Here is a 21684-nt window from a genome sequence, read left to right as displayed (position 1 = left end):
CTCAGTCTGGAAATCTGGCCAGCGAGAAAAGCCTGGCATTCCCAGCGTCGGGGGGTGGGGACGCGTTTGCGGAGGACCCCGGGCTCCTGCAACCCGGTCTGGGTGGTCCACTGGCCCTCAGGCCCAGCATGTCAAGAGGAGGACAGCTGTGCAGCCACGCTGGACACCCGCCCCGCCCGCGCTGGGCCCGCCCCCGGGCCTGTAGGACCAATGGGCGCTGAGAATAGCCGCGCGTCACGCGGCGCGGGCCTATCGCAGACGGCCACGACCCTAGAAAGGCTGGGCGCGGCGAGCGGCCACGGGGCGGTGGCGGCGCTGGCGTAGACGTTTCCTGGCCATGGTGGTGGTGGCAGCGGCGCCGAACGCGGCCGCGGCGGCCCCCAAAGTACTGCTCCTATCGGGCCAGCCCTCGGCGGGCGGCCGGGCGCTGCCACTCATGGTGTCGGGCTCGCGGGCAGCAGGGTCCGAGGCGGGCGGGGCGCCGCAGGCTCGCAAGCGGCAGCGCCTGACGCACTTGAGCCCGGAGGAGAAGGCGCTGCGGAGGTGGGCCCGGCCGGCGGGGCTGGGGCGCGGGGCGGCAGGGCCGGGCATGGGACCCCCTCGGTGTGCCCGTCGGGAGGGCTCGGAAGGGTGGCCTAGATTCCTGGAGGGAGGCGCGGGGCCGAGGTGGCAGCCCCTCCGAAGGGCTGCTCCAGCGCAGTCTGTGTCGGGGGAGGTCAGAACGTGCCCGGCGCCCAGTCCTCTGCGAATGCTTGCTCTTGGTGGTCCCCGGGCAGGGACCGCTCCGGCTGTCGTTGCAGCGGCTTGGGGACACGGCAGCCCGAGTTGAGCTTGGGAGGGACGGTTGGTAAGCGCCCCCGCCGCCTTCCTCCACGGGTGTCGCCCCTGCACGGAGGCTGTGGGGCGGAATTGGAGGCAGAAAGCCGCGGGGGAGGGGAGAAGATGCTTCTGACGCAACGGGAATGTGTCAGACCCGAGTGGGAAGCCACACGGAGAGAATCAAGCAGATCTTCAAGGCCCACGGACAGAAAGCTGTGGGTTTTTTTGTCTTTTTGAGAGGAGGAGCCGCAAAGTGTGTTTACCACTGTTTAGCCTTATTCTGTAAAGTCAACGAAAGCACCAGCTGGCCGCGTTTACAAGTGAAGATACAGGAGAGCTGGAGATGACCCAGTTCGTTGTGTTCCTTGTCTTCTTCCTTAAGGAAACTGAAAAACAGAGTAGCAGCGCAGACTGCCCGAGATCGAAAGAAAGCCCGGATGAGCGAGCTGGAGCAGCAAGTGGTGGATTTGGAAGAAGAGGTAACGCCTTCAGGCCATGCTTTCTTCCCTTCCACATCAGCCCCTGGGGTTCCTTGCCCATCCTAAGCTGCAGCCCTTTAGAATGCAACGCTAAGTGCTATTTAAAGTTTAACTAGCGTAGCAGATAGGCGGTGAAGGCAGATGTGACTAACTCCTGGCAGCTAGATATTATCAGTAGACTGCTCAGAGATTAGCTGGGTCAGATAGAGCATTGCTTAACCTTCAGCACTCCTGGCTCTGCCAAAGGCTCACTAGAGCTGCCCTTCCTTCTAGGGTTCTCTTGTTATCTAATCTGAGCAAGGGCCATTGTGCTTTTCAAAGTTTTAATCATCAACTGGCTCTTAAATGAAATGTGGGTCATCTCAGTAGCAGTTGAAAAACAATATTTTGTCAGGTATCGCCACCAGCCCTACTTTATTTTACACTCAGCATGCAGAGTATTAGGTATCATTGGGACATTTCAAACAGCTTGTTTTAATTGATTGACTGTTCCCCACACCCCTCCTACCCCCAAGTACCCAGTATTTAACTTTCAGGGCACGTGACCTCAATCCCAGCATCCTTTTACCCTCTCTAGGACTTCTTTCTAGTTTTTTTTTTTTTTTTTAGGTGTTACACACATTTACATCCATTTATATGCACGTGCGCCTGCACATACACACACACAAACACGTTAAGATCTACATATTCAAGAGAACTCTTGGTTCTGTGTTTGGGCCACCTCACTTAACAAATCTATACATTTTCCTGCCAATTTCCATTTTCTTTACAGCTGAATAACATTCACTATGTACATGTATATTTTCATGTTTCATTGATCATCTGTTGATGGGCATCTAGGCTGCCTCCATTTCTTTGCTATTGGAACACTACCACTTGTATTAACACCTGTCAGTTCAAGACAGGATAGTGGATTTTTAAATTTCGTGGGTTTTTTGGTTGTTTTGTTTTTCAAGACAAGGTTTCTCTGTGTAGTTTTGGTGCCTGTCCTGGATCTCACTCTGTAGACCAGGCTGACCTCAAACTCATAAGAGATCCATCTGGTTCTGCCTACCAAGTACTGGTACTGCTACCACTGCCTCAGCTTTTTATTTTTTTTAATAATAATAATTTTAAAAAAAAAGATTATTTTAAGATAGGGTCATAAGTTGGCATGTAAATCATGGCAAGCCTCCTGTCTCAGCATGCTGATAATTACAGGCATGGACCACCTTGTCATACCTTTCTTTAAAATAGTGTATTAACACATATGTGAATTAAGGCTGTAAGTCACTTTTTTTCTCCCCCTGAAACCTGGAAGTAGTAGTAGTTGTAGGAATTATGTTGTTTCTGACACCACTGATAACACTTTTGTTCTCTTCAGAGACTGGCCTTGAACAACAGCTTTTCTGGCCTCTACCTGCTGAGGGATCAGTGGCTTTTTTTGGAGACCATTTCATGTGTCCCAGGCTGGGCTCTAACTTGCTGTGTAGCCAAAGATGTCCCTGAATTTCTGTTCCTCCTGGTGATATCTCCCAAGTGCTGGGATTGCAAGCACGAACCACCCATGCTAGTTTTATGCAGAGCTGGAGCTTGAACCCAGGGCTTTATGTGGGGTAGGGCAATCACTCTACCAACTCATCTATACCATTAGCCACCAGTGGTACAGTAATTAGAACAACTGTGTAAGTGTAGAGTTTCCCAGTTCAATGAGGACACCAATTGTAGCAAATCATGTTTCAATAGCCTCTTCTGGATTTTCTTACAGAACCAAAAGCTTCTGTTAGAGAACCAGCTTTTACGAGAGAAAACTCATGGCCTTGTGATTGAGAACCAGGAGTTACGAACTCGCTTGGGAATGGATGTCCTGGCTACTGAAGAGGCTCCAGAGACAGAGTCCAAGGTAACTCTTATGAGAACTGGCTGTGACATGAGTGGATTGAACTTTCCTTTTGGAGACAGGGTCTTTAGCTCTTTATTCTGGCTGGTCTTGAACCTGCATCACTTCTCCGGCATCCGCTTCCAGAGTAGTGGAACTCCAGGCATGTGCTACCATGCCTCGCTGATCAGTTCTGAACGTTTCTCCTAAGTTTCTCCACATTCCCATCAGGCAGCATGTTCTTTCTTCAGTGACACTCATTCTTCAGGTGTGTAATGAAGTGCTGCAAGGCCCTAAGAATACAAGTGACTTACAGGGCTCTCGGAACAAGTGCTAACAGCCACCAACAGCTACAGCCACCAACAGCCACCAAGCTGGACCATGCAAGCACCAAATAGAACGAGACTGTGAGGGCTAGTCAGATTGGTGAGGTTTTGGTCTTGTTTTGTTCTTTGAGATAGTCTCTGTATGTAACCCAGGTTGGCCTTGAACTCATGTCTCTTCTGTTAGCCTCCCAAGTGCTGGGATTATAGGCTTGAGCCACTACAAGTGGCTTGTTTCCTGGGCTTTTTCTTTTTAGAGATAGAGTCTCATGTAGCCCAGGTTGGCCTCAGACTTGGTATGTAGCCGATAATCTTGTCTCCACTTGCCGAGATTATAGGCATGTTACTTTATTTGGTGTCGTCTTGTAGGCATGGTGTCTGCCCGTGAGTGTGGGTTTTTGTACATCTGTGCAAAGGTTGGATAGCTTGCCCTATCACCCTTCACCTTACTCCTTTGAAGCCGAGTATCTTACTGAATCTGGAGCTAGGCTGGTGGCCAGCAAACCCTGGTGATCCTCTTGTCTCTGCCTCCCTCAGGCAGAATGTCATGCTCCACTTTTACACTGGTGCTGAACTCCGGTCGTCATGCTTGCATGGCAAGCAGACCTATGCTCTGAGCCACCTCCCCAGCTCCTTTCTAGGGTTTTGAAGAGCAAAGACTTCCGTTGCCCCGTATACATTTCCTTGGAGACTTTTGGCTGTTTCCTCACTTTGGTCTTTCCTTCCAGGGAAATGTAGTAAGGCCGGTGGCCGGGTCTGCTGAGTCCGCAGCACTCAGACTACGTGCACCTCTGCAGCAGGTGCAGGCCCAGCTGTCACCTCCCCAGAACATCTTCCCATGGATTCTGACGCTGTTGACTCTTCAGACTCTGAGGTAGAGCTCATTCTGTAGTACCTGTATGCTGTGTGACATGCCTACCCAGGCACATGGAGAAGTCAGTGTTGGTAGGGTTGGGGTGAGCATCAGTCACTTCCTAATCTCCATGAAGTGGGGAGAAGCTGTTCTGGTGGGTGGGTCCTGTGATCTTAGAGCATAAGGAGGCCTAACTGACATTTTGGAACTCGGTACTAAGTGTTCCTAACAGTGACTCTTTTTGTTTTACTTTCTGCAGTCTGATATCCTTTTGGGCATTCTGGACAAGCTGGACCCTGTCATGTTTTTCAAATGTCCATCCCCAGAGTCTGCCAATCTGGAGGAACTCCCAGAGGTCTACCCAGAAGGACCTAGTTCCTTACCAGCCTCCCTTTCTCTGTCAGTGGGGACCTCATCAGCCAAGCTGGAAGCCATTAATGAACTCATTCGTTTTGACCATGTATACACCAAGCCTCTAGTCTTAGAGATCCCCTCTGAGACAGAGAGCCAAACTAATGTGGTAGTGAAAATTGAGGAAGCACCTCTCAGCTCTCCAGAGGAGGAACACCCTGAATTCATTGTCTCAGTGAAGAAAGAACCTTTGGAAGAAGACTTCATTCCAGAGCTGGGCATCTCAAACCTGCTTTCATCCAGCCACTGTCTGAAACCCTCTTCCTGCCTGCTGGATGCTTATAGTGACTGTGGATACGAGGGCTCCTCTTCCCCCTTCAGTGACATGTCTTCTCCACTTGGTACAGACCATTCTTGGGAGGACACTTTTGCCAATGAACTCTTTCCCCAGCTGATTAGTGTCTAAAGAGCCTCTTACCTAGCACTGGGCCCCTTTCCTTGACCATCACACTGCCTTAGAGGATAGCAGAGAAAGAGTTCCTCTAAAGTATTCTTTTCAACTTCATAGATGACTTCCAAGTGTTGTCTTTTGACACCCAGCCGTCTAAGGTATTCAAAAGTATCATAATTCTGAATGACAGCTTTTGAGAGGTCTTAAAGTGGGTAGTTTGCCCCACAATACAGGAGGGTCATTTGACAGTTATTCCCCAGGCTGGCTTCAAACTGTGTAGCTGAGACTTGGCTGGAACTCCTGACCCTCCTGCCTCCATCTCCCAAGTGCTGGGCTTATGCAGGTGTACACCTTATGTACAGTTCAAGTGAAGATCAAGAATCTTTGTTAAAACTATAGAGATTTACTATGTAAATGCTTGATGGGATCTTGCTAGTGTAGCTTCTGGAAGGTGCTTTCTCCATTTATTTAAAACTACCCATGCAATTAAAAAAGCAACGCAGCATCCTTGTTCTGTGATCTCTAGGGTTATTGTATTTCTCTTCATTGTTTGCTAGGGGAGAGTCATTTATCCACCTGAAGTGAGTGCAGCACTTTGTAAAGTCACCCAAAGCTTTTCCATCTGATTACTGCTCCCACTCTTGCCTGTCATAAATGCCTCCGTCTTACTTCCAGTTCCTTCAGGACACTTGACCAGTATCACAGCTACTAAGTGGCAGAGGGAGAACCCTAACCACTCGGATTTTTTGGTGGTGGGTGGGTAGTACTGGGTTATTAAACTTAACATCTCTGCATGCTAGACAAGTGCTACACCACTGAGATACAGCCCAGCCTCCTTAACTACTGTTTTGCCATTAACATCTAGATTTGCTACATCAAGGCATACTCTTTGATTTCAACCCAGGGGGACAGACAATCAATTACAACTTGGAAAGATGGGCTCTAAAGACTGAACAAGACTTGAGTTATATGTACCTCCCATCTAACAGATGTCATTCTATGCACTGGGAAGTTCAGTTTTATTTCATGATACACTTAGAAAGGTTTTAATTCCTCATGGAATCTCCGTATAGGGCTTATTTCACAAGATTGGGCTGGGGGTATAGCTCAGTACAGTGCTTATCTAGCATGCAAGAGGCATTGGTTCTATTTCTAGAACCAAAACAAATGAGCGAATCTAATTAGGAAGAAAAGGCCTAAGGGTGTATATAAATCAGCTACCAAACTCCAGAGACAACGACATCATCCTTTATGGTGTGTGCATTCTGTCCTGGAGAATCTTAAAAGATGGCAAAAAACTTCATTTCATCCATATAAGCAGATGAACTCATTTCACCTCCATTTAGCATTTAAATACATCTTCCCTATTAAGGTTCTTTGGGGTGATCAAAGCAAACCTATAGACAAGAATTCCGAGCCTAGTCAGCAGGGTCAAGCAGGCTAGAGCTGCAGACAAATAGAAGGCCATGAGCTGACTGCTATGACAGGACGGTGTCCACGTGCACACTCGAGGGCGAGTCAGCCCAACCCAGTGCTCAGCAACGCAAGCTCACTTAGGCTGAGTACCAGTGTTGTGAACCTAAGGACCACCTGCAGCTGCCCTGTGACTGAAAACTATCTCACCTTCTTCACTCTGGAATATTTAAGGACTAAGAATCTATTTAAGGTTTATACAGGCAGACGTGTGCCTCCATCCACAAGAGCACAAGTATTTGTAGGTTAAGACTCTGTCATTCACATTTAATAGCATCACATCGAAGAAGTTGCTGCTGTACCAAGACAGAACAGTGATTTCAGGGTTTCATTTCCTGCACAGATGGCCAAAAATGCCATTGGTTTTGAGAAAACACCTGGTTTTCAAGGGCATTTTCATATTGAAACAAACTGGCTAGATCCAAAACTGAACATTTTTCTATGAAACCAAATACTCTATTAAATGTAGCATTATTCCGAAATTCAGATCAAAGGTGAAGTAATGGCTACAGGCAAAACCCCTGGGACTCAGGAAATAGCTATGCATCTGCCTCCTTGCTTTTCTAGTAGATGAGCAAGAACTGAACAGACACGTGACTTATCCAGGAGCACTTCAAAATATTAGTTCAATTCTTGTTGTCTAGGAACTTGAGAAACTGTCTTTACTCTTGTGACTTTAGAGACATCTATATTTTTGTATACATGTCCATGTATAGGTTTGCATTCTCATGGGTACCCATGTTGGGCCAGGGGTCAGCATATCTGGCACAATCAGTATCCACCTTATTTTTTGAGACAAGCTCTCAAACTGAACCTGGGGCTCACAAATTCAGGTAGACTAGTTGGCCAACCATCTCAGAGATCTTCCTGTAGAGACAAGTGCTGGGATGACAGATACACCCCCCCCAACCCCTTTAAAATGAGCAGTAGGAATCTGAACTCAGGTCATCCTGCTTGCAAACCAAGCACTTTACTGACTGACCTACCACCCCCAGACACTGTTTGAGATAGGGTCTCATGTAGCCCGGGCTGAGCTCAAACTCAATATGGAGCAGACAATGATCCTGAACCTGGGATGTTCCTTCATCTGCCTCCCCAAATGCTGGGATTATACAGGACTGTTATCACCTCACATGTTTTACTCTTCTGACTTAAATTTTTATTCTTTGACAACCTCCTATATATGTGTTTTAACTATATTCACCCCATTATCTTCATCTCCCTTCCAATAAACCCTCTCTTCCCAAAAATCTCCCTTCTATCTTGTATGCATGTGTCCCACTGAGTTTAATTAGGTTGCTTATATGAGTAGGGGTGGGTGGTGGGCAACTTACCAGTGGCCACACCACACAAGAAAATGACTCTCCCTTTCCTAGCAACCCTCTTGACTTTATCATTCATGAAGTAGGATTGAGTGGATTACCCACCAAACCAGTACAGAAAAGTCAACAGCAGTGTCCTGCAGAAAGTGAGTTTCAGCATTGTTCAAAATGCCAGTCTAAAATGCCAGTGCTAGTCTAAGAACTAGGGACTAACAGAACTAAACCAATACACACAAAGCTACACTTCCTCGAGCATCTATCCATCTTGTACTCACCCCTGGACCCAGTGAGTCGGTTAGATACTATTCTAATCTTAGTTTCCACCTGTTATGTTAAATAACTTTTACCATGGTTTTCCAAATTTGGTTACAATAAAACAGCATCTTGTTTTCTGCAACTGCAACCCAAAGATAAAGCTCCCTCCTCACCAGTAAGAGATCTGGTTATCAAAGAACTGTAAATACACAGGCAATACTGCCACCCAGTGCCTGTCGGCTCTTAGCAGAGAACGCTATGTACCAACATCACTGACTTGGCCTAGTCTCTGTTCCAAGCCCTCCAACTCTGAGTACTGAAGGATCAGCATCAGACGGTGCCCAGCAGTGACCTGCTCAGGCGGAAGAGGGCTGTTGGCACATTACGAAGGACAAACAGCCTGCCTATTCTAGAAACAGCTCACTTTTTACCCAACAGTATTATATTTCAGGACAAATTTAAGTTTTCACTGATAGGAATCCTGTCTTAATTAAAGCAAGAAAAAAATCTTTCATTTCCATATGTACAGGATTACAGATACTTTAGAAAGTTCAAAACACTTGTGTTTTATTGAAAATAACATACAGAAAAACCAGATTCCCACTCTTAAAGCAAAATTGACAGCATCATCCAGAACATTCTTAGTAGCATTCTTGTCACTATTAGAGTCAGGGTCCAGATGCAGAGCAGCAAACGAACCTGCTAGTTAATGTCCCTGTGGTTATTCCAAGTCCTGTCCCACTTGTTCTTAAATTTTACACTTTTATCTTTTCAAGAACGAGCAGCTTTTAACCGACTTAAATTATGAGAACTGGATTCCCATATTATTTCTTAATATTAAGAACAACAACAAAAAACCAACCCTCAAACCAAGAACCCAAAAAGAAACAAAACAACCCCCCCCCCCCAATCAAACTCAGAGAAACACACATTTGCTCACTGAAGCTCACCTGCTTTAGATAATGCTGACCGTAACACATTAGCTACTGAGCCAATGTTTGATCCATGCTTCAAAACTATGTAAGACGAAAAGACCTGTTAATTCCTTAGGAAAACCTTAAGGCAAAGCAAAAGCCTTATGCTAGAAAAGAAAATGGAACGCAGAGGCATCGGGGCTGTGGAGACAGTCAGATGAGTCAGCACCACAAGGATGAAGATGATTTCTGTACAAACATGTGCAAAAAGATAGTCCAAAAAGGAGCATGAACATCAACTTTCCTGCAGAAATAAGGATCATGTCAGATAAGGACTCCTGAAAAGTCTGTTTGCATCTTCATTAGAAGCCACCTCTATTCTCCAGTGGTTACCAAATCCATCAAAGCCGGTTCGGGCCTTTGCTAAAGGCAGTCCTGGTGTTCTGAGCCCTTTGGAAAGCTGCCACTTCCTTCCCACTCACACTGGCTAACTCCAAACTCCGTGCAGTCCCTGCATGCTGCTAAATTGTACTAAACTTCTTAGCAGAGAGATTTCTTTAAGGCTATAAACTTTGCAAGTTGGTCCCATTAAACAAGGCAGGAGTTTTCAAATGACATGAATCAAACCTTGCACATTTCAACAGAAGACAGATTTCATTCACCTCTGAGTCTGAGATGAAGAAACAATTAGCTGGTTTCCAACTGGTTTCAACACTGGTTTGAAGCTTGAGTAATTTTATTGTGTAGACATAAATATTTTGTTTAAATATTAAACATTAAACCTTTTCCTGACATCCAGACAGAAATAAGAGAGAGCAAGAACAATAGGCGAGAGAAGAGACAGTCCACTGAACAGACTTGTGACTCCTATGCCATCCACAGGAGGGATTTCAGCATGGGCTGCAAAAATGCCTGGAAGCTAGTTTCTAAAAATTCACCTCCACTTGGCATAAGCCTTTTCTTTTTTCCCCACAAAGGGAGAAGAAACCCAGACAATGAAAACTGAACTGAGGTGTTCTGCTGTCGAAACGAGCTAGCACACTCACCCTATCTTACACAGACTGCTCTACAGCGCTGAAGGATTGCCAAGCCTTCAATAACACGACCTGCCATGCTGAAGAGCTCTTCCTGAGAAATTAAAAACTTTAACCCTGGTTATTCCCAAAGAACACTTTGAGCTTGGTTCAGGTACTCAAAGGTTATCATCCTGTTGGCAGGAGGCCATCTTCAATAACTTTGAGGCTTATTGTACAATAGCTTAAGCACCGGACAATGAATGAGCTATTTCAGTAAATCTCCAAGATACTTGCCCATTTATTCTCAGCTAATTCATTGTTTTCAAAGACCACCATTAAAAAACTCAACTTGCTAACACACATACGACCTTCCCTTTTTAAACTCTAGAAGCCATCAATGCTGGGTTCAGGTGACACTACACGTCCTTAGGATTCATGAAGACACTTCTCTCAGGCAGTTTAGAGAAGGGCTCCCTCACTTTTAATCAATTACTTAGTTAACGAGGTGTAAACATTACTGACCACCTGAGCTCCTCCTCAGTCACTGAAGGAGACCAGGGCTACTGCTTGAGGAGTGATGGCTACACCAGCCTGACTACTTTCCTTGCCTGTTCAGTTCCTCCACAAGAGACTAACTACGACTTTCTTCCCTCCCGCTCCCCAAGCACAGTTCCCACGACAAGCTTGGGACAGGACTCAGCTGTCAGGGTGCAGTGGCAATTAGGAGCATTATAATCATCTTAAGAATGAATGGCTTTAGCAGTGTGACAGATGGTCACCACAACACATCCAGCGTCTATGGTCGTCTTTAAAGAGACTGTAACATTTCTTGGATAAGCCTGCTAGAAAACTGCATTTCCCTTGAGATAAGCTTCCTTGGCAAAAAGTTGAATTCAATAAATGGCTACCCACAATGACATTCCCACCCCAAATCACAGGTGGAGATATTACACCCGTTTCATAAAACTTTCAGGTCCCTATACTATACAGGCAGGCTATTACCGAACACAGGAGCCTTCTAGAAGTTGCCAAGTTGGAGCAGAAACTGGTCTCTAGAGCTCCATCTCCTCCTCTGTGTTAGCAGCGGTCTCCAGACTAGGGTAGAGTGGCGTGTCTGTGTGCTGGGGTTTCAGCACCAGTTCAGTTCTTTGTGGAAAGGCAGTGCTGGCAGCTGCACACTTCCTTTGGCTCTCTCCTGTGTACTTCTTAGGCTTAGATGATGGCTTTGGTTTCTCAGCAAGGAGTTCAGGGAGAGGTTTCCAGAGCACAAGCTCCATAGAAGGACGGCTCCTGGGATATAAAATACAGATTTCCAAACAAACAAACCAACCTTTAGAACATGCAAATCTGTCAACAAGCTCCTGCTCACTACTCAAGACCTTCCAATTAAGAGCTAATGGTCCTCACAGTGCCAGTCTGCTGTTCTTTTATATCTCTACCCATTTATTTATTTATTTATGTTTGTTTGTTTGTTTGTTTGTTTATGGTTTTTCGAGACAGGGTTTCTCTGTGTAGCTTTGCGCCTTTCCTGGAACTCACTTGGTAGACCAGGCTGGCCTCGAACTCATGGAGATCCGCCTGCCTCTGCCTCCCAAGTGCTGGGATTAAAGGCGCGCCACCACCGCCCGGCACCTCTACCCATTTAATTACTGCCACAATTTCACTGTTATTTTGATCCTGATGTCTCCCATCAGTTCTCATTATATAAACTTTAATCTTTTAATTAAAAAATAAATCTTCACTTCAACAGCAGACACACTAAACTTGGAATGATATGGATTAGCATGGCCACTGCGCAAGGATACACAAATCCATGAAGCTATCCATGTTTTGTTTTAAAAGAGAGCTAGAGATATTTAGAATTCAAACTAGGCTTAAATAAAAAAAAAAAAATGATGCGCACATGTGTCTGTGTCTGTATGGGGATGTGAACATGTGTGCAGTAGGTGCCCGAGAAGTTTAAATTCCCCCGGAGCTGAAATTACAGGCAGTGTGAGCCACTTGATGTGGGTGTCAGGAATCAAACTCTAGTCCTCTGCAAGAGCAGAATGTCCTCTAAGGTTGAGCATTATTCCCAGGTCCTCAAATACAGTTTCACAGTTCCACACATTATTCTTTCTTCTCGGATGTGCTGGAGATTGAGGTCAGGACCTTACACATGTGTAAGTGCTCCACTCCTTAGTGATCTCCACCAGCCCTATTTATGTTAAATCATGAATAGCAGTACTATAAACATCCAGGTGAAAACCAGGGCCCTTGAGCCAGGAGTAATGGTGCAGGCCTTTAATTCCAGCACTCAGGCGATAGAGGCAGACAGACTTCTGTGAGTTCAAGGCTAACCAGGTCTACATATCGAGTTCTAAGATAGTCAGGGCTATATACAGAGACCATGCCTCAAACAACAACAAAAAAGGAAGGAAGGAAACAACTAGGTCCCCAGATTTAACTGAAAGCTACAATTTGAAGTAGGGGTGCTGGAACTAAGGCCGCATATATACTGAGGACCGCTGAGTCTCATAAGCTTGGCAGCTGCAGTACTACACTACTTCCCTAGCCCTGTGGGTGACTGTTGTATATTCAATCATTATAAATAAAAATGAAATCCTGGACCAGCACATCAATTTCCGATACCTTTTGTTCCATATAGTTATGAAGGAGAATGCTTTGCACTTAAACAATTACACTAGATATGCATACCATGTATTTTCCCAACCACAGCTGGAATAGTACCTGTAATCCCAGCACGTGGGTGGTGCAGGCAGGAGGGCCAGAAGTTCTAGGCTAGCCTGGGCTACATGAGAATCCATTTTTTTATCTACAAAGTAGAAAAAAAGTTCCTTACTCTTGGTATAGGGAAATCTTCTGGGACCCAGAAGCAAATAAGAAAAAAACCCCAATATTACAATGAAGAATATTCTCAAAGGCCCAGTCTGGCAAGCTACTAAGAGCAGCAGACACTATTTTGAGCAGGAGGGCAATGTGACCTGCATACATAGTGGCTACACTATTTACACACCCTCAGGGCTGAGTAGTTAATTATAAACTTAAGTCAGGGCCTGCCTGAAAGCTTTCTGGAGCTCCCAAACAGTAGTTGAACTGATCCCACTCTGCCCCTGGCCAGCACTGTTGCGGTCTGGGTCCCAGGGGCCCTTTTTGCTGTCCCGTTTCCTCCCTAACCCCCCCCCCCCCCCTTAGTCACTACTCTGTTTCCTCACCCACTACCTCTGTGTCTCTACTCCAACAATAGAACAAAGCAATTAGACCAGCTCACTGAACCATGGGCTTATTTTCTGTTTTTCTTCTTGTGGTGGGTGCTGGGGATGGAACCCAGGGCTTTACACAGGGGTGTGAGTCACTTCCGTGGTCCTATTCTTTGTTTTGATACAGTCTCAGTGCACAGCTTAGTCTGGCTTGACACCACCACAGTCACCTTAAAACTGTGTTATGTTTTGTCAATCTTTCTTCTCCCCCCCCCCCTCTTTTTTTTTTGGCTTTTCGTGACAGGGTTTCTCTGTGTAGCTTTGTGCCTTTCCTGAGACTCGCTTTGGAGACCAGGCTGGCCTCGAACTCAGAGATTCTCCTGGCTCTGCCTCCCGAGTGCTGGGATTACAGGCGTGCGCCACCACCGCCCAGCTCTTTTTTCCTTTTATTGAGACAGAACCTCACCATGTAGCCTTGGCTGGCCTGGAAGTCACTGTGGAGATCAGATAGGCTGAAAACTAATACCTCTGCCTCTTGATGCTGCTGGGGCTCCCTGTGTAGGCCACCATGCCTAGTTTAAATTATGCTTTAAATCAAGAGCAAAAGAAGATGAGGCAGGAAAACTGTGAATTTGAACCTAGCCTGGGCTACAACACAGTAACATCCCACTCCCCCAAACAAAACGAGCTAAATGCTCTAAAATGGCCCCAAAAGGCTGTGCTATGGTTTGAGGAGTTTGGATAACTACTTCAATTGTTACTCATTTGACATATCATTTTCTGTTTCTTAGGTCTCCATGCTGTGTCTGAGTAACTAAAAGGAAAAGATAAGGGGTTGGAGAGATGGCTCAGAGGTTAAGAGCACTGGCTGCTCTTTCAGAGGACCTGGGTCCGATTCCCAGCACCCACATGGCAGCTCACAACTGTAACTCCAGTTCCAGGGGATCTAACACCACCACACTAATGCACATACAATTAAATTAAATAAAAAACAAACAAAAAAAACCAAATAAACCAGGTTTTCAAAATGTGGTTCCTATTCCTCCTGTAAGAATTTAAGAGATGGGCTTCTAACACAGACCCTTTCCCAGGTGTTGGACCAGTTAAGTGGTGTGGGAGCCCACAAAGGTTTCCTAGTGAGAGCTGAGCTTGCTTTCTACAGCAGGGCTGTGGTTACAGGGTGTTTGGAATGGTCTGCACTTGGCTGTGCTAGGGGGAGGTCTTTTGCTCCACCCTTTGGCATTCCTTTAAAAAGCCCTTTAGAAGAGACAGATGGGGCTGGTGGATAGGGACCCAGGCCCTCCTGAGGCTATCCTGTGTTTCTACCTGTCTGTCTCTCCTCTATGTTTCTATCTAAATCTCTTATCCCTCACTCAAGAGTGCCCTGGGGGAAGGTGGTGGTGGGTCCCCCACAAAGGGGAAATGTTATGTACCGTACTTACATGGACTCAATCATCTTCTTTGTGAAGACTTCATCAAATTCCCTCTTCAAACCCGTTTTCATGGTGTCAGAAAGGACAAGACTTGGGAGGTGGCTAACATTCCTGTCACTTTCAACCTCTTCATCTTCGTCAATTATCCTAAATAAATAATGAAGCAGAAGCAGAGAAAGAAAAAGAATTAGTCAAATTTGCATATGAGTAAGGTCATAGGCGCTCTCACAAGAGACTAAGCAAGGTATACCTCAGAGCCCAGTGACCAGGAGGCCACTTGTCTCCTCCTGGGGGGAAGAGCTATGCAGTGATTCACATAACAGAAGCCTCTGGAATGCAGTCAAATATGAAGACTGTCCTGGAGAACTGACCCTGACGCTGTCAGTAAACTGCTGAGTTGAGCTGTAAGAGCTCGCTTTACCACTTCCAAGTGTCTTACACCCTCATCTCTAGAGTCACCAAATGATTCTGCTGAGCAGCTTCCGAGAGCGCTGTGACACAGGGCAGCAAGCAGCAAGCAGCAAGCCTTGCAGCACACACTCCCAGTACCTGTCCTCGATCTCCTGAAGCCTCCGGAGGGCAGCTTCACACTGGGGTTCTGCAGTTGTCTGATCCATCTCTTCACAGACAGCATCTAGCAGGCTGGGCACAGGAAGGCCACCAGGACACGCATTTACCCCGTGACTGTCTACCCCCTGGTGTGTGTCAAGAACCCATTCATTAGCAGCAACTGCCGAGAATTCAGCTTCAGTCAATCGCTTCTTTCTTATTGGACACCTAGGAGGAGGAAGTGGAAAGCAGTAGGAAGAAAGGGAAGGAGAAAAATTAAAACCCCCTTTACAGACGAAATTTAAGTCATTTCTCTAATCAATTAAAAATAGTTCTTTTTTCTTAAGACCAAGTCTCACTACGGATCCTTAGTTGGCCTCATTCAGAGTTCTGCCTGCCTCTGCCTGGAGTGCTGGGATTAATAATACATGTTACCATGCTCAGCTCAAATTTATTTGTTTTAAAAAGATCTATTTACTTTACATTTGAATGTTCTGCCTGCATGTATGTGTACCACGTGTGTGCCTGAGGAGGTCAGAAGAGGTCTCAAATCCTCTGGAACTGGAGTTATGGACATCGGTGAGAGACCATGTGGATGTGCGGAAGTGAATCTGAGGGTCTTCTGCAAGAACAAGTGCTCTCAACTGCCAAGCATTTCTCCAGCCCCAGTTTATTATTATTTATTATTATTATTTTTAAATCAAATTCTTAAATACAAAAACCTCTACTTTTTTCTACAGCTAGAACATCATGTCTTTTCCCCTCATAGTGTCCCTTTTTCTTCTTCTTCTTCTTTTTTTTTTTTTTTTTTTACCAATTTATGCAGCACCTCCATTAACCTTTTAAGGGAGAAGATCTGAAGGAAAGATCAAGTGGGAAGCAAAGCAATAAAAGACAAAGTAAAGCTGGAGAGGTGACTAAGCAGACAAGAGCGCTGGCTGCTCTTCCAGAGGACACAGGTTTGAGTCCCAGTACCCACAAATTCCCAGTTCCAGGGAATTCTACACTGTCCTGGCCTCTAAGGGACCAGGCACATACCTGGTTAGTGCACAGACACACACACTGGCAGAATACCCACACACATTAAAAAGACAAAGCAGCAATTCTGCTCCAGCTGCATGTTGTCACTGCTGCATCACACTATTCCCTGACCCACAGGACGAGTGTCTGGCTATCACCCCATATTTCCTTACGGCAAACACACCTATTTACTAAAGTATGCTTCAAGTACCACAAGAACAGGCCAGTAGCACAAACTTCTTCTTTGGCTAGCTGTCCCTGACTAATAATGGGATCTTCCTTTCTCCTAGTATAACACACCCCACCTGCTTCCTAGCTATTATTAGTACTTAAGAGACTTGAGAATTCAAACCCAGCTTCTTCCTTTTGGAGATACTCGGAAAATAGGGCCAAGAAACGGTCAACTGACCTTCCAAAGTGTCTGCGCAAAAGAAAGCTGAATGTTGAGGAGCAGAGCCAGAGACCCAGAGTTCTGCCTCTATGATTTTAGAGAGGAAGTTAACTGTTGAACACTTACCACGAGCTCCTATGTATCAGGACTACAATGCTAACAGCAGTAAGCAGCAAGTAAGACAGCTGGCTGCCTTGTGTTTCCTTTTTAAAAACAAGTCTTTAGATCACAAGCTCTCTAGTGCATGGCAGCAGTGTGTACAGCATCAGGACTAGAGCACAGCCATGTAAGCAAAACACCCGCTCTTTATTCCCACTTCAGATTCTCTAAACTGACAGTCAAAGGAAATGAATGAACATGTTCATAAGGGAAAATTTTAATCCACATTAACAATTATTAAAGTTACTGGAATATAAAATCTGAGAATAATGCCCTCTTAAACCTGTATTTATTTAAAAGAAATCAGAATCCACTATATATGCTTGCTTCAGAATTTGGCCTCATTAGAAACATCTAGCAGAAAAGAGGCAGGAGGGTCTGGAGTTTGGGGCCAGAGTCAGCCACATACAAGTTCTATTAGGGCAGCCTGAGTTACATGAAATTCTGTCCAAAACAACAACGAACAAAAAACTTTAAACTGGGTGTGTTGATGCATGCTGTGAAACACCAGCTAAGGAAAAGCATAAATCAAGAGAGAATGGGCAATATCCCAGAGCACTTAACAATTCATCTATGAAACAGTTCTTTGATTTTGGGGTATTTCATGCCTGTAGGTTTACTTTGAAAACGTGAACTGAAAGGCTTCTAGGAGCTGGAGAGATGGCTCATCAGTTAAGAAAGAGCATGCACCGCTTTTGCAAGACCCAAGTTCAGTTCCCAGCACCTACATTGATGGCTCATAACCACCTGCAATTCCAGTTCCAGGTGATCCAACACCTTCTGGGCTCTGACCATCTGCATACAAGTGTGAATGTATGTTAGAACTGGGTGGTGGTGGCACACACCTTTAATCCTAGCACTAGGAAGACATAGGCAGGCTGATCTCTAAGAGTTCGAGGCCAGCCTGGTCTACAGAGTTAGTTCCAGGACAGGCTTCAAAGCTACACAGAAAAATCCTGTCTTGAAAACAAACAAACAAAAAACAAAACCCAACAACAACAACAACAACAACAAAACCAAAAAACAAAAGGGAATTTTAAAGAAAGGCTTCTAGATACTGAGAACAATAAGGTGGCAAGCTCAACTGTGTACAATTGGGCATATATCCAAATGTCTAAGCCACCGCCTTTAAGGCCTCAATCTCTCCATTCACAAATCAAAGGTAGTTAACTTTTTTTTTTTTTTTTTTTTTGGTTTTCTGAGACAGGGTTTCTTTGTGTAGCTGTGCGCCTTTCCTGGATCTTGCTCTGTAGCCCATGTTGGCCTCAAACTCACAGAGATCCTCCTGCCTCTGCCTCCCGAGTGCTGGGATTAAAGGCATGCGCCACCACTGCCCCCGGCTTTAACTTTTAAACTAATAGCTTCCACCACTATTACCTCACTCCCGCCCTCAGGGTTTCTCTGTGTAGCCCTGGCTATCTTGGAACTCGCTCTGTAGACCAGGCTGGTCTTGAACTCAGGAATCTGCCTGCCTTTGCCTTCCGGGCACTGGGATTTAAGGCATGTGCTGCCACACCAGGCTGAGTTTCTATACTTTAACAAACACTAAAATCAATAATTCAACAGTCTAGAGCTCCATGAAAGACAAAAAAGGTTCTTGTGTTTTCTATAGCAACCCTAAGGCAAAACCTCCCCTGATCTAGGTAGGTGTTTTTAATTTATGGCAATTCTTTGGAGTGGGGTGTAAACAGCTGGTGGGAAGAGTGCTTGTCATGAAAAGTATGAAGACCTGGGTTCAATCCCAAGCCAAGACTGGTGACTCGTAATACTAGCAGCATAGGCAGTGACAGGAATATCCCTGGACTCTGTTGGACCACCTCACCTCAGCTTACGTAGTGAACTCCAAGCCAGTGAGAAACCTTGCCTCAAAAACCAGGTGGGCAGCTAGGGAGAGGTGGATAAAAGCACACGCTGACCAGAATAAAAAAGAGAGTATACTTGTAAATGACAGGGAGGCATAGTAGCCCACTGTAATTATAGGGGCTCAGGAGGAGACAGGGGATTCACAGAGCAAGTTAAAATGAAAGTTCTGGGATCATCAAGTGAGATACCCAGCCTCAAAATACAACAGGAAGAGCAACTGAGGAAGATTCCTGATGTCAACTTTTGGTCTCCACATACTTGACAGCATAGTGAGACACCGCCTCAAAACAAAGAGGCGGGCTGGGGAGTTAGCTCAGTGGTAGAGCGCCCTGGGTTCGAGCCTCAGCTCCACAAAACAAACAAACAAAAAAGAGGCTAGATATCAAGAAAGAACATCCAATCTCTGTGAGTTCGAGGCCAGCCTGGGCTACCAAGTGAGTTCCAGGACAGGCACAAAGCTACACAGGGAAACCCTGTCTCAAAAAACCAAAAAGGACATCCAAGATTGACTTCTGCTTCCTCTCCCCCAAGTCTACCTTCACTCACTCAGTCACAAAACATAAGGTAACCTGCAAGCATTGCTTTTTTTTTTTTTTTCCAAATAATTATGAGTCTAAGCACCAACAAATTAGCCAATTCAAAGTTTCTTTTAATTCTTTTTAAGCCAGGGTCTCATATATTCCAAGCTGGCTGCAAGTCAGTATGCTACTGAGGAAGGCTCTGAATGTCTGACCCTTCTGCCTGCGCCTTACCCCGAAAGCTGAGATTACTTTACTCTGTAAAGTCCAGGGCTGGCTGGGATTACTGGAGTGGGCCATCATTCTCAGAACCCACTTCTAAACGTTGTCCTCTACTTTCCACACGCCCACGGTGGCATTTGTGCATGTGGGTAATGAATAGGAAAAGAGCCGGGCGGTGGTGGCGCACGCCTTTGATCCCAGCACTCGGGAGGCAGAGGCAGGTGGATCTCTGTGAGTTCGAGGCCAGCCTGGGCTATAGTGTGAGTTCCAGGAAAGGCGCAAAGCTACACTGAGAAACCCTGTCTCAAAAAAAAAAAAAAAAAAAAAAAAAGAAAGCAAGCAGGTGTCAAAGCATGGTGGCATTTAATCTTAACAGGCAGAGGCAAGCAGATCTCTAAGTTCAAGGCCAGCATTGACTAGGCAGGGTTACACAGTGAGGCTGTCTTTTAAAACAAAACAAAAACCAACAGGTAGACCTCGTATGCACTTATTTGGATTAAGCTATAAGACAAGGAAACAAACAACAAAACCCCCAGGCACTGCAGTATGAACAGGTGTGTCTAGCTGTTCAGTAAACACTGCAGCACACACAGCTATAAACTTCAAATTTCTGGAGTATTTTCCTAAGGAGAAGTAAGAAACGGGTTGCAAGGTTACCTCTGTCAATGACACAAACCCTTTCCAATATATATATATATATATCCTTTGATTTTCTTTTCTTTTTGTTTTAAGCTGTGTCTAAAACGACACGGTTTAAAATCCAAACATTACATTGGCTACGGAGTGAGTTTCCCTCTACCTGCCTGCCACCGTGCCTGCCCCTAAGGGGCAAACAACGTCCCTTGATTAAAGAGATACACATGCTTCGCCTTTTCCACTTCAAGTAGGTCGGACAGCGTTAAGCTGACAGCGATCACAAAGAGGACAAATGACAAATGGTCCTGAAACTTACTCATCATCCTCCGCCAATCGCTTGTGTTTCTTTCGACAGTGAATGGAAGCACTGTGGGGACAAACAAAAACACGTCGGTCAACCAAGGCAGGAACTTAAATTTAAGGTTTCTGCAGCCCGTCGTCCTCCATCTCCCGCCACCAACTGCATATCCCTTCTGTGGCCGTGAGGGACCAGCACCATTCCAAGATCAGTCTAGCGGAGGACTCCCAGCAACCAGACAGGGGAATCTGAAGTTGTCACTCGGTCGGGGCAGTGACAGTTGAGCACCCGCTCCAGGACCCACTTCTGTCCCCGCACTGCCGAGGGAGCGGCCAGGCCGAAGGACCCTCGGCGGGTCGCCGGCCGTGCGACCCGGGACTCACGGTTAACGTCCCGCGGGGTTAACGGGCCCGCCCCACCTGCTCCTCACCGTCCGCGCGCTGCTCTCCCGCCCGGGCTGCTCGGCGCAACGCGGGCGCCCGGCCGCGGGGCCAGGTCAGGGCCGGTGGCTCCCGGCGGGAAGGCCCGGCCCGCGAAGGCCGGCGGCGGCTGCAGGAAGTCCGCGCTGCCGCTCAGAGGGAGGCCGCTGAAGGGCCGGCCGAGCGCCGCCATGGCTTGAGACGAGGCTGAGTCGGCCGCCCCAGTCGCTAGTGTGTCCCCCAGCTCCCGCACTGGCGGCCACCGCCGCTGCCCACGAGAACCCGCCTCCGAGCCCGCTTCGACCCCCACGTCACGCCTTCTAGAACCCTCCACTCCCGACCGCCCAGAGACACGTCGGGATTTGTTGTGAATAGAGGGCCGCTGTCGCGAGGCATGCCGGGAGTTGTGGTTCTGGAGGACTACAAGTAAGATGGCTGGCGGTGTACTCGGCGAATCGCTGGAGATCGGGTCACCCCCACCGGTCCCTAGGCTGACCGAATCCCAATTCCCGAAACAGAACACTGAGCTGGGCGTGGTGGCTCATGACTGTCCGCCCAGCTCTTATACGGTGGAGACAGGATGATCAAACGTTCGAGGCTAACCTTTGACTATGTCTCCATGGTTTAGGTCGGCCTGGTCTACATGAGATTCTGTCCCTCCTCCCACCCCCCAAAAAGGTTATACGCCTCTGTTTCTTTCTTTTCTTTCTTTCTTTCTTTCTTTCTTTCTTTCTTTCTTTCTTTCTTTCTTTCTTTCTTTCTTTCTTTCTTTCTTTCTTTCTTTCTTTCTTTCTTTCTTTCTCTCTCTCTCTCTCTCTCTCTCTCTCTCTCTCTCTCTCTTTCTTTCTTTCTTGTTTTTTCG

General features: G+C 46.4%; 2 protein-coding genes and 1 pseudogene across 2 annotated transcripts; 2 read left to right on the top strand and 1 right to left on the bottom strand.

The window, feature by feature from the left end:
* Positions 1-266: 266 nt before the first annotated feature.
* On the top strand, positions 267-5653 carry Xbp1 (X-box binding protein 1). The gene is given in 6 exon segments (XM_036201459.1): positions 267-543; positions 1202-1298; positions 3046-3180; positions 4208-4267; positions 4270-4353; positions 4592-5653. Coding segments are annotated over 6 exon segments (1140 nt in total). The 5' UTR covers positions 267-337; the 3' UTR covers positions 5150-5653.
* Positions 5654-9067: 3414 nt separating this feature from the next.
* Ccdc117 (coiled-coil domain containing 117) lies at positions 9068-21164 on the bottom strand. The gene is made up of 5 exons (XM_036201514.1): positions 20834-21164; positions 20422-20472; positions 15297-15524; positions 14757-14894; positions 9068-11404 (listed from the first exon to the last, which is right to left on the bottom strand). The coding sequence occupies exons 1-5, from the start codon at positions 21013-21015 to the stop codon at positions 11167-11169; spliced, it is 837 nt and encodes a 278-aa protein (XP_036057407.1). The 5' UTR covers positions 21016-21164; the 3' UTR covers positions 9068-11166.
* LOC118592621 lies at positions 11851-11947 on the top strand (annotated as a pseudogene).
* Positions 21165-21684: the final 520 nt, after the last annotated feature.

This window comes from Onychomys torridus, chromosome 10 (assembly GCF_903995425.1).
Source record: "Onychomys torridus chromosome 10, mOncTor1.1, whole genome shotgun sequence".
Lineage (NCBI taxonomy): Eukaryota > Metazoa > Chordata > Mammalia > Rodentia > Cricetidae > Onychomys > Onychomys torridus.
The sequence above is the reverse complement of the archived record's forward strand: the minus strand, read 5'-3'. Positions and strand labels throughout refer to the sequence as shown.